We start from the raw sequence: 13,268 nt of genomic DNA on the forward strand, positions 1-13,268 counted from the left end.
TCGTCCCCCTGATCAAAATGCTCAGGGAAACCTTGAGATGAGATATGAAATTGAGGAAGCATCCAAACTAGGAAATGTGGTAGTCAGGGCCGGTTCTAAAGGGCGGCCAGGTTGGGCACTGGCCCGAGTGCCCCGGAGCTACAGGAGCCCCTGAGGGGCCCTCCGCCACCCCCCCCGTGATCCGCACCCCCCCACCCCCCACTTACCTGTCAGACGGCTTTTTAGTATTGCCCTTAATGAAGATGGCGGCCGCAGCTTCCCTAAAGTACTGAAGCCGCTGCTGCCATCTTAGTTGATGGCAGAGATGTGTGCGAGTAGCACGCACGTGTCCAACCAACGAAGATGGCGGTGGAGGCTTCATTCCCCTTAGGGAAGCCACGGCCGCCATCTTCATTAAGGGCAATGCTAAAACAGACCTTCATTAAGGGCAATGCTAATGCCCAGACAGGTAAGGGGGCCCGTGGGGGGGTGAGGGGGTGGGGGGCCCACAGGGGGTGGGGGGCTGGGGGGGCAGAGCAAGCTGATGCCCAAGGGACCCCGCATGCCTGGAGCCGGCCCTGGTGGTAGTAATGGGTGACTTCAACTACCCAGACATAGACTGGCCGCATATGTGTTGCAGTCATGACAAAGAAGCAAGATTTCTAGATATTCTAAATGACTGTTCCCTAGACCAGTTGGTCATGGAACCGACCAGAGGGACGGCAACCCTGGACTTAATCCTCAGTGGGGACCGGGACCTGGTGCAAGATGTAAGTGTTGTTGAACCGATTGGGAGCAGTGACCACAGTGCTATTAAATTAAACATACATGTAAATGGCCAATTGCCAAGAAAATCCAACACGGTCACTTTTGACTTCAAAAGAGGAAACTTCACAAAAATGAGGGGATTGGTAAAAAGACAGCTGAAAAACAAAGTCCAGAGGGTCACATCACTCAAAAATGCTTGGAAGTTGTTTAAAAACACTATATTAGAAGCTCAACTGGAGTGCATCCCGCAGATCAGAAAAGGTACCGCCAGGGCCAAGAAGATGCCAGCATGGTTAACGAGCAAAGTCAAGGAAGCTCTTAGAGGCAAAAAGTCTTCCTTCAGAAAATGGAAGTCTTGTCCAAATGAAGAAAATAAAAAAGAACACAAACTCTGGCAAAAGAAATGCAAGAAGACAATAAGGGATGCTAAAAAAGAATTTGAGGAGCACATTGCTAAGAACATAAAAAACAACAAAAAAAATTCTATAAATACATTAAAAGCAGGAGACCATCTAGGGAGGCGATTTGACCCTTGGATGATAAGGGAGTCAAAGGTGTACTAAAGAACGATAAGGAGATTGCAGAGAAGCTAAATGAATTCTTTGCATCTGTCTTCACAGTGGAAGATATAGGGCAGATCCCTGAACCTGAACTAACATTTGCAGGAAGGGATTCTGAGGAACTGAGACAAATGAGAAAGGAAGTTCTAGGCTTAATGAACAATATAAAAACTGACAAATCACCAGGCCTGGATGGCATCCACCCGAGAGTTCTCAAAGAACTCAAATGTGATGCTGATCTGCTAACTAAAATATGTAACTTGTCCCTCAGGTCCTCCTCCGTGCCTGAGGACTGGAAAGTGGCAAATGTAACGCCAATCTTCAAAAAGGGATCCAGAGGGGATCCCGGAAATTACAGGCCAGTTAGCTTAACTTCTGTCCCTGGAAAACTGGTAGAAAGTATGATTAAAGCTAGATCAACTAAGCACATAGAAGAACAAGCCTTGCTGAAGTAGAGCTAGCATGGCTTCTGCAAGGGAAAGTCCTGTCTCAGTAACCTATTAGAATTCTTTGAGAGTGTCAACAAGCATATAGATAGAGGTGATCCAGTGGACATAGTGTACTTAGACTTTCAAAAAGCGTTTGACAAGGTACCTCACCAAAGACTTCTGAGGAAGCTTAGCAGTCATGGAATAAGAGGAGAGGTCCTCTTGCGGATAAGGAATTGGTTAAGAAGCAGAAAGCAGAGAGTAGGAATAAACGGACAGTTCTCCCAATGGAGGGCTGTAGAAAGTGGAGTCCCTCAAGGATCAGTATTGGGACCTGCACTTTTGAACTTGTTCATTAATGACCTAGAATTAGGAGTGAGCAGTCAAGTGGCCAAGTTTGCTGATGACACTAAATTGTTCAGGGTTGTTAAAACAAAAAGGGGTTGCGAAGAGCTCCAAAAAGACCTCTCCAAACTGAGTGAATGGGCGGAAAAATGGCAAATGCAATTCAATATAAACAAGTGTAAAATTATGCATATTGGAGCAAAAAATCTGAATTTCACATATAAGCTCATGGGGTCTGAACTGGCAGTGACCGACCAGGAGAGAGACCTCGGGGTTGTAGTGGACAGCATGATGAAGATGTGGACCCAGTGTGCGGCAGCTGTGAAAAAGGCAAATTCCATGCTAGGGATAATTAGGAAAGGTATTGAAAATAAAACAGCCGATATCATAATGCCGTTGTATAAATCTATGGTGCGGCTGCATTTGGAATACTGTATACAGTTCTGGTCGCCTCATCTCAAAAAGGATATTATAGAGTTGGAAAAGGTTCAGAAGAGGGCAACCAGAATGATCAAGGGGATGGAGCGACTCCCTTACGAGGAAAGGTTGCAGCATTTCGGGCTTTTTAGTTTAGAGAAAAGGCGGGTCAGAGGAGACATGATAGAAGCGTATAAAATTATGCATGGCATTGAGAAAGTGGATAGAGAAAAGTTCTTCTCCCTCTCTCATAATACAAGAACTCGGGGACATTCAAAGAAGCTGAATGTTGGAAGATTCAGGACAGACAAAAGGAAGTACTTCTTTACTCAGCGCATAGTTAAACTATGGAATTTGCTCCCACAAGACGCAGTAATGGCCACCAGCTTGGACGGCTTTAAAAGAAGATTAGACAAATTCATGGAGGACAGGGCTATCAATGGCTACTAGCCATGATGGCTGTGCTCTGCCACCCTAGTCAGAGGCAGCATGCTTCTGAAAACCAGTTGCCGGAAGCCTCAGGAGGGGAGAGTGTTCTTGCACTCGGGTCCTGCTTGCGGGCTTCCCCCAGGCACCTGGTTGGCCACTGTGAGAACAGGATGCTGGACTAGATGGGCCACTGGCCTGATCCAGCAGGCTCTTCTTATGTTCTTCTGTTCTTCTGCAGTACCGTAGACCAGGGATAGCAAGCCTGGTGCCCTCCAGATGTTGCTACAACTACTCTTAGCAATGCTGACTAGGGCTATAATCCAGCAGTATCTGGAGGGCACCAGGTTGGGGAAGGCTGCTATAGATGATATTGAAAAATTGTTGACAAAAGCTGCAGGTCAAAGAATCGCACAAGCCACGCACCCTTATTCAGTATTATGAACAGTATGCATAATACTCATGGGGTTTTTCTGAAGAGTGGGAGTAATAATGTCCTCCACAGAATGGCCTTTGCAGTGTCAAAACCATAGGCTGCACGCTGCACACCCAAGATCTTACAGTTCACTGTTGGCATTTCAGAACAGAGGAGTTTTAAGTTCTGCCCCCAACTTCTAGCTTGCAGAATGTGCAACTGGTGTGGATGAAAAAAAAACACCCATAACATGCCCCCCCCCCAAAACAGAAAAGTATATGAAACATTTCAGGATGCTCCTTCATTGCATTTTCATGCTTCCTTTAATTTAAAAATAATTTCTACCACACTGGCATGAGAGCCGATGTGGTGTGGTGGTTAGAGTGTTGGACTGGGGCTTGGGAGACCAGGGTTCAAATTCCTGCTTGGCATTGTAGCACTGGGTGGACACTGGGCCAGCCACTTTCTGTCAGCCTACAACAGGGTTGTTGTGAGGATAAAATCGGGAGGGGGAGAGGCATGTTTGTCACCACCTTGAGGTTTGTCACCACCTGGGGATAGAAATGTAATCATCAAAACAAATCAAACTTATACATCTGGCTGTCTAAAAGTATACATTTTGTAGGCACTGCTTTCTCCTTTGTGAACAGTGTTAAGACAGTTGCTCCCGCTTAATCAAAGCAATAGAAACAGCTCACATTTGTGTCCATGTAATACTTCCTTTATAGGAATTAGCATGTTAATAAACTGACCTTTGTCTCTGATTTGGAGCTCAGTGCTGTCTAGGTTGACACTAGCAGCAGCAATGCAAACTGTGATTGTAACTGAAGTTACAGCCTACCATGCAACTAGGGCAGAGTCAACTAGGCCCGACTTGCCAGATTTCAACACCACTCTGAGGTGGGGCAGTTTTGTTATCTGTATATTATAGATGGAAAGCGGGTAGTGATTCCTTTAAAATTGCCTGATACATTCATGGCTGCCGAATTCCCATCCCACATTTGTAACTACAATACTGTGCCAATTCATTTTCATGGACCATGGGAAAATCCCATTAAACTGCTTGTGGGTAATAAAGCTACTGTTTTTTACTAAAGGAAAGAGGCATACAATATGGGTTTCTGTTACGATGTTTGCTGCAGAGCTTTAGTATTTTGCCTCTTTGATTTGTCAGACCAGTTTATTCTTTCTTGTTATGAAGCTGGGCTGCTTAGAGTTGCAGAAGATATTTGAAACCCAAGTAGGCAAAGGAAGATCAAGTAGGTGGGGATCTTTTCCAGGCTGTCCATTTGGCATGTACTGGTATTTTTGTGTGCTATTTTTATTGTAGCAATCATTGCAAGGCCAAGAAGTGTGAAAGGGAGGTAATAAATAACAAGAAATAATTCAGTTTTGCTTCTGGAAAAGAGGAAAGAGATTGGGACAGCTTCACCCACTCCTTTTCCTAAAGAATTGTCAAACAAAAATGGTGTCAATTTTTTTGCAGTGATGTGGGAAAGGAATTCTCTTCAGTCTCTTTGTAGCCTTCCTGAAGATTTCCAGGGTACATTTTGACACCAGGTGCACTTTTCATTGTTTAATTTACACATAAGTAGACCTACAGGGATATCATTCCAAGACATTGTCACAAACTAACCCATACAATGTCACCAAATGTCAGCCAGTTACCACTTACCATTTTCCTCCTGGAAACAAAAAACCACTGGGGTCCAAATATACCTCAACAAAAAGCTCTGGGGGCCAATTTTGGCACCTGGCACAGTTTTCATTGTGTAATTTACACATGTGTAGACCTACAGGATTGGCCTTCTAGGACATTGCCACAAACTGCAACCCATACAACATCCTCAAATTTTAGCCAGTTACCACTTACCGTTTTCCTTCTGGAAACAAAAATCCTGAAATTGTATTGTACTCAATATGAACAGGGAAGGTGCTAGCATATACTGCTCAGAAAAATTCTCCCTCTTCTGAATAAGTGGTTTTGGGTCAACATTTTTTGCTATTGTCAAGTACACTTCTGCTGACAATACAGACAAACATGGTATCTTGGGGACAAAGTTACTCCATCTTTTATCTGGAAATCTCATTGGGGTAGAAGTATACCCAAAAGATGGTCAGTGTGATTATTTTGCTAGGTCTGGATGAGAGAGACATGCCTAAGCATCACTCCAGCTCTTTGTTACCACTAAGGTTCGTGTATCCCCCACTGCTTGGGGCCTTGTGTTCTGGATGTAAAGCACAGTGAATCTCTTTGCCCTTTTCCTATGGTATTGATGTGATATCCTTGTATTAATAAAGCTAAGAAACAAACTTGCACTCTAATTTTTCTGATTATTGTCTTCACATCCCAACCATCAATAACGTCTTTGCAATGGATGACAGAGGATCAAAGTGTTGCTGCTTAAATGGAGAAGAGCGATGAAGTTGCATCTTTCTAAAGGGAAATAACTGGCCCCTTCTTTCTCCCCCACCTCTTTATAGATCAGTATGTAGAGCAAAGATGGGGAACCTGTGGCCCTCCAGATGTTGAACTCATTAGCCCCAGCCAACGTAGTCAATAGTCAAGGAAGATGGGAGTTGTGTAGTCTTACAAGATCTGATGAAGAGGCTTCCATGCTTTTCTCAGTGCCTTGTTTCCTAACTGGATACCAAGTTTCTGCACATTTTCAACAGCTGCAGTTTTAGAAGTATATGCTAAATTAATTGGTGCGTAGTCCAAAAGCCAGGATAAATGGCAACTGGAAAATAGAAGGAGAATTAACATTTTAAATATAAAGGGTTGTACTCAATGCAATGCTACAGGTAAGGTTCCATCAGTGCAAGGATTTCTCGTGCAATGGTACAGTGTCCCTTTCTTTCCCCCCCCAGCGCAAGAAAATACAATTAAAAAACATGCAGCATCTACCACAGTGCATTGCAATTGCTACAACATACGGAAAAATCATGAAGTGGTCCATCAGCAATTTTCAAGGAGCACATGGGGGGAGGAGTTTGGGAACCACTGCCCTAAGGCAGCCTTTCCCAACCTTGGGGTTCCTGGATGTTGCTGGAGTCAGACTACAACTCCCATCAGCTCCAGCCAGTATTGCCAATGGTCAGGAATGATAGGAATTGTAGTCCAGCAACAACTGGGGACCCAAAGGTTGGGAAAGGCTGCTCTAAGAGAGGTTGCTGCTGAAAATGAGGTGGTGCTCATTTTCCTGAATTTTATTAGCCAAATCAGCCAAACCTGTGAGCAGTTAAAATAATTTTGTCTATCACCCTCTTGTAATAGTGAGGATGAACAAACACGTGGTATGCCAAGCAATCTACAGCATTCATCTGTGTGCTTTCCACCTAGTTAGGGAGAGTCTTTTCATGAAGCAGACTGACCCATTCTCAATGAGTAGTTTAGCACCCCCCCTTCACGTTTATAAACTGTAATTTCCAAATGCTCAGGAACACGCAAGTAGACATCTGGTGAGGGAGGCAAACCTGCAAGTAGTATGATTGTTTGAAGACTGCCACATATAAATAAGCAACTGTTGTCCAAAAGACTACAAAGATACTTGGAGACAAGTTGTCATTAACTAGTATGTTTATTCTGACTTCTTTTTCCAAATAACAACTTTCTACTTCCTGTATTAAGCTCCCCAGTGTCCAGATTTGCTATCACTGTGGGGGAATACCAGTGGCAGAACATTATTCATTAGCAAATTCCACTGGGAACTTTGGGCAATGTAGCATCCCACTTGCTTATTCATACAAATGCAGTAATCAACTGTTTCAGCCAACCTTTCTCCAAATTATTAGTTTAACCATCTATTATGTCATTTACTTCACTATTTCCTTTTCATCCCTCTCTATAAATCCTTCTCCGTGTCTCTTTCAGCCTCAAATTGCTTATAGTTAAAATCAAGGCGGCAAAAATCAGTTTTGGAACATCACAGTGTTTAAGTAATTCAGCACTCCTCTCAGTGTTCTCTCCCTCCCACCCCATGGCTCCCCTTTCTCATCGCCATCATTAATTCACATACTGACTTCGCAAGTAACTGCAACGTTTGTAAAATACTGTATTTTGCAGGAAGCTGGGTTGTCCTGTTTGCCTCGCTCCAAGTCCACCTCATGCCCACACACATTAAAATAACTGTTAAATAGGTCTTTGTGCATAGAACAGGTTTGTCGGTTGCTGCCCCCATATTTAAACTCGAGAGAGTCTTTGCACAGCAGGAACATGTTGCCAATTAATTAAGGTGTGTGAAGCCTAGAAGTGCTGGTTATTATTGTTACTGGTTTTGTAGCTAGAATAAAGCTGGCACCCTACCTTTTCTTCCAAACAGCAGGCTGGATTAATGAGTGCAGGAAGTCCTTAGTGCAGTATGACTAATTGCATTTATCTTCTCTCTCTGTGCCCAGTGCGGTGGTTCTGGATGGAAAAATTTATGCCACTGGTGGAATTGTCAGTAGCGAAGGCCCTGCTCTGGGAAACATGGAAGCCTATGATCCCAAGACAAACACCTGGACGCTTCTACCCAACATGCCATGTCCTGTGTTCCGACATGGCTGCGTAGTAATTAAAAAGTACATTCAGAGTGGTTGATGCCAACAAAGACTTGGATGTCCAACTGGCTGTTGGCTGCTGAAAGCAGACAAGAAAAAGAAACTGTCCTACAGAGAAAAATCAAGGAAATGCAACCGGCAAACATCGTCTCTAAAATTATGAAAAATCTCTACATTGATTGTAGAAATTCATCCTCACCTTTTGGTGAGCAAGAAGAGAGCTCCATGCTATGTACGATGCAGTGTGACATAACTCGTGTGCCACTAGATGTCACAGTGGCACTTATTGCAGCCACAGGGTTTTGGTCTACCAGGCGCAATAGCATTTCCCGTATGTTATTTAATGGGGTTGGCTATAATCCTAGAGAGCAAACTCGGTTCTTAAAACAACTGTGCCCATTAGGTTTTGCTATTACATGTTAAGCATTGGGCTATTTGAAATGAAGGTCAAAGTGTCCTTACCACTTTGATCGCTACGTTTTTGTTTTAAACCAACATATCAATGACCGAGAGAGGACTTATGTGACAGACTGCAAAGATTGAGGTCAGTCTTCCATCAGAACAAATGTTTATTATGGCTCCTTAGAGCAGAGCTAATAAAGGATAGAAGTGTGTCTGTCTGTCTACTAGCATTCCATGTCCTTTTAATGAAAAGGTTTTCTGAAATTGTATGCCAATGTGAAGGTGTGGTCGTGAGGAGGGCTTTTCTGCCTCTCTACTGTTTTTCTACTGTATGAACAAAATGACAGCTAAATTTCTGTAAAGCAAGAGGCATCTAGGAGCTTTTATTAAACTTTTATTTATCTATTCAAAGTTTAGAATGAAAATTCTGTGTTGGATTTCCATATTTTGAGCCAGTTATTTAAGGCAATGCCTTGTGTTGGGGGTGGAGATCACCACTGAATGAAAGTCCACTAGCCAGGATAAATGCCACCGTCTATATTTTTGTCAGATGAATCAAGATGATCCTATCTATTTTTTCAAACTCACTCTGCTCCTTCCCTTTCCCAAAGGGAAGGGGGGAGAGTCTTAAAGAAGCCCTCTCAAGTGGCTTCAGTGGCTGCTTTTCCTAGAATAAAACGCTCTTGCAGCTTCTCATTACACAGGTTTAACAACGATAATTGAAAATGCATCAGGCTATATCCTATTTTAGAGAGAGGGTGTGGGGAAATGGTTGTTCTGTAGAGTTGTAAGTATATACACAGCAGGGCTATATTTTTATATGTATATTAAAATATTGTATATTCAGAGAAGCATTGTGATGTGGACATTTCTTTATAAAACTGTAAATGGAGCAGATGAGATGGAAGAAAGCTGGGACAACAGGGTTGCACTACAAATAGCAAACATATCTTATGATTAACCCTGAGCCATGGAGCTATTGATTTTCTTTGCAGCAGCCAGGAAGAAACAGACACACCTGTCTTTGACCTTTCACTGAACTTCATCATGGCCAATAGGAAAAAAAAACTTACTCCATCAGAAATACAGTGTGCCAGATACTAGAATCACAGAGCAAAATCCTAACTTAATTCGTCTTTGACACTGAAATCAATTACATCAGGATTTCACTCAGAAGGGCTGTGATCTATTAAGTCACTTGCAACTTAATGGGCACAGATGTTGTACCCTCCACAAGTTACTGAAAAAAAGCATCTCTTGGTTACACTTGGGCTACTCGCCCCATGGCACAGCGTTGCTTTATAAGTTTTCCTGCTTCAGGCTATTGACTGATGCTAGTAGGGGCAAGGAAACTCACAATGTGGTAATGTCCGAACATTACAAGAACGAGGGGAGAGGATGCTGTTTGCAGGAACATCCCAATGGCAGGTGCAACATTTGTTCTCACTCTTGCTTTAAAGCAAACCCCATTGATTTCAGTGGTCTTTTCCCACAAACAGTGTAGTTAGAATCACAGCCTTACTCTGACTTACTAGCCAATGGCTAGTTGATTTTGATACCAATTAAATTTTGGTTTTTGGTTTTTAAATTGGAAAGTTTTGAATAAACATACTACAGCTGGCTGGCCAATTTATACAAAGCAAATGTTAATATGAAATTTGTATCTTGCCATATTTCAAAAGAAATGCTCACTTAGGCAGCAATCTATAAGATGACTAAAATCTCTCACATAGACAGTAATGTTCTAACTTATTACGCAGTTTTGTCTTATTCTCTGAAGGAAAAAAAAGTCATGCAAAGTATTGTCAACCATGGTGTGCACCTGAAAGATTGGCACACAAGTTCCTCACTGCCTGGGGCAGGTTGATTTTTAGCATTGGTGTGTCTTCCTCCAAAGGAGGTGCTAGCTTGTAAGCCTTGCTAAGCATTTCAACATCTCCAAATTTATCTTATTTCTTCTTTTCTCACACTGCAGCAAATTTGGCTATTTCTGTGAATAGTAATAACACAGGGTTTTCTGTAATGATATTTGTATATATGTTTACTGTTAAGTTCTTGTTAAAATAAATCTATTTCTAGATCTAGATTCAGCATTAACTGTTTTATTTAAACAAACATGAATCAACACTATGTTGTTCTTAAACAGGCTTCTTTCTAGGCATGGTTTCCAAAAACCTTTATAGTTCTTGGAAATTAACTTTGATTTTAAGCTCCTGCAACAACTGCTGATGGTGCATTCTTTTTCTAGAACTTCTGGGACATACCTTCCACCACAGTTATCTTTGTCTTCACATCAACACCTCACAAAGAAGTCATTTGTAAAAATAACTTCTTTGTATCCAATGTTAGTTCTTCTTAGAGTACACCCATTGAAATGAATGGCCATGGCTAACTCAGGTTGATTAATTTTAAAGAGTCTGCTCTGTGTAGAACAGGCAGAGCAATCTAACTGCCGAGGAGCCGGCAGAAGGCTCTGCTGGATCTTCCTCCTGAGCTGCTGGCCCAGCCCTCCTTTTGGAGCTGCATGCACAACCCGGCTGGTAAGCGCCAGCTCTGCCAAACAGGCCTCCTGGGGAGTAAGTGCTCCCCATAGATCATAATGGGAATTTTAACTTTTTATTTTACTGCCCTGGCCTTTTGGCTGCACTGTTTGCAAGGGGATTGGGACCTGGGGGAGGGGTCTGGACACGCAAGTCCCCCTCAATGGTTCCTCCCCACCACACCTTTGGAATACCCCATTTTCAGGGCTTCCCCTGGCCCTCATCCACCAGGCTGGCCATCCCCAACAGACCCCCAGTGACGCCACATACCCGCTGCAACAGAGTGCTGCTGCTGGTGGAACCCATACAGCCAGGAGCCTCACAATGCAGTCTGCACTCTGTGGCATCCAACCCCAGCCTGGCAGAAAGGCGAGTTAGATTGCACCCTTAGCTGGCTATAACCCACAAATTTATGCTGCCTTGAAGTTTTAATACTTGAAAATTGGAAGCCACTTCTATCCTTTGGCAGAACACCCTGATTATCTCAGGTGAGTAATTCCATATGACTCTTTGCTAACTTTAAAATAGGGATTTGGTTCCTTTATGGTTCACTTAAGTATTGTGGGTTAGCTATAAATCCTTTAGGTGAGGAACAAATGACCATCCAAATACAATAAACTGGTCCGAATTATCTCTCTAGATAGGCAGACTATTTTCAGCAGTGGAACATTTATGTGACGACTAGGTCTGGCTCACTCATTAAAGAAAAATCTAAGATCATCTCCGTTGTAGGCTCTGAGATCCTAACCTGCAGTCATTTAAATTATTTTAAATTATTATTTAAATTATTTTTGTTTGTCATGGCTCAAGCAGAACACTAGCAAAGGGACTCTCTTTACAATTCAATTCCTGAAACAGTCCAGGGTTAGTTGAAGGAGCTGCCAACCTTATCAACATTGGAGATGTCTTATTCAGCACACGTCAATGCTACTTGGTAAGATGAGTAAGGCAGAGGGCATTTTAGTTTTGCTTGTATGTGCAAATTATTCTGGACTTCCTTTGGGAAACTGGAGGAAAGCCTCTGTCAAATGACTCCTATGCACATATCTATTTGGAAATTCTAAACATAGGTTGGCTCATCCTTTCACTTTTTATTGACACTAGCCTTTACTTCACTAGGAAAAATGCACACAACCCTTTAAAAAGTTGCTTGTACTCTTCAGTTTGACACAAATGCCAGCTTTCATTTGTCATCTAGTAAAATGTTAAATCACATTTCTCATAGTAGGCAGATGGTACGATTGTGCAAAGTGCTACGAGGTTTGCTAGTGTAGTACAACTCAATGAGTCTTAACTCCTTGGTACACAGCTGCTTGTTCCATAGATCAGTTTCATCTTTATCCTGCTTCTTTATCAGTTGACTAGCAAACAGGGATGGTGTGCAATGTGTTAATGGTCCCAATTAACACTGCAGAGAGTTGGATTCAAAGGTCACTGAGAGCTTCATCTTGCTCATATACAGTGCTTTACTTTTTCAGTCATCCAATTCACCCATGCAGTTGTCAACCATGAAAACCACAGAAAAAAAAAAATCCAAAGTAGCTTTAAAAATCAGAACTGCAATTAAAATAATCAAACATCTAAATTTATGTTTATTATAGTATAACAAATCAAAGCCACCATACATTTTACTTATTCAGTCTGGCTCTTGGGTGCCAGTTTATTGCAATCCAAGGAATTTTACAATTTTCACATATTTGAACCCTAAGCACACTATGGCCACTTCTGCCAAATCAAACTAGTAGTGATATTAGGTAAATTGTAGCCATGGGTTAAGGCCTCCAAATTCTGTAACTCAGGGCTGGGGAACCTGTAGCCCTTTAGATGTTGTTTGATTTGTAACACCCATCAGCCACAACTAGCAGCCAGGGATGATGGGAGTTGTAACCTAACACCTTAGGAGGCCACAAGCTTAGACAAAAGTCCTGTCTTGTCCTTTTAGCACTGAAGGTGCCAACAAGCATACATAAAGTGATCCGGTTGATGTTGTGTCCTTAAAACTTTCAAAAAGTGTTTCAAAGTACCTCAACAAAGACTCCTGAGTAAGCTTAGTAGTTATGGAATATGAGATCTTCTTGTGGATTATGAACTGGTTAAACAAAGCAGAGAGTAGGAATAAATGGACAGCTCTCTCACTGGAGGAATATGGAAAGTAGAACCCCCTGAGGATTAGTAGTGGGACCTGTGCTTTTCAATTTGTTCAGAAATGATCTAGAGTTAGGAGTGAGCAGGCCGAGTTTATTGATATCAAATTGTTCAAGGGCGTGCAAAGAGCTCCAAAAGGATCCCACCAAACTGAGTGAATAGGCAGCAAATACAATTCAATGTATACACCTGTAAAGTGAAACACATTGCAGTGGAGGGGGGCGGAATCCTGACTTCACATAGATGCTGCTCATGTGGTCTGAACTGGCAGTGACAGACCAAGAAAGATAAGGAATAGCTG

The 13,268-nt window shown here is 42.4% G+C and overlaps 1 protein-coding gene across 9 annotated transcripts in view; it reads left to right on the forward strand.

Moving 5' to 3' along the window:
* The window catches only part of KLHL29 (kelch like family member 29), a 616,221-nt gene extending 605,913 nt beyond the window's left edge, over positions 1-10,308 (forward strand). For all 9 annotated transcript variants that reach the window (XM_061622707.1, XM_061622698.1, XM_061622704.1 and 6 more), the window contains one exon: positions 7,737-10,308. In XM_061622707.1, coding sequence (XP_061478691.1) covers positions 7,737-7,920 — 184 coding nt within the window. In that variant the 3' untranslated portion in view covers positions 7,921-10,308. The remainder of the gene's footprint in view (positions 1-7,736) is intronic.
* The last annotated feature ends 2,960 nt before the right edge of the window (positions 10,309-13,268 follow it).

Source organism: Rhineura floridana, chromosome 4 (assembly GCF_030035675.1).
Source record: "Rhineura floridana isolate rRhiFlo1 chromosome 4, rRhiFlo1.hap2, whole genome shotgun sequence".
Lineage (NCBI taxonomy): Eukaryota > Metazoa > Chordata > Lepidosauria > Squamata > Rhineuridae > Rhineura > Rhineura floridana.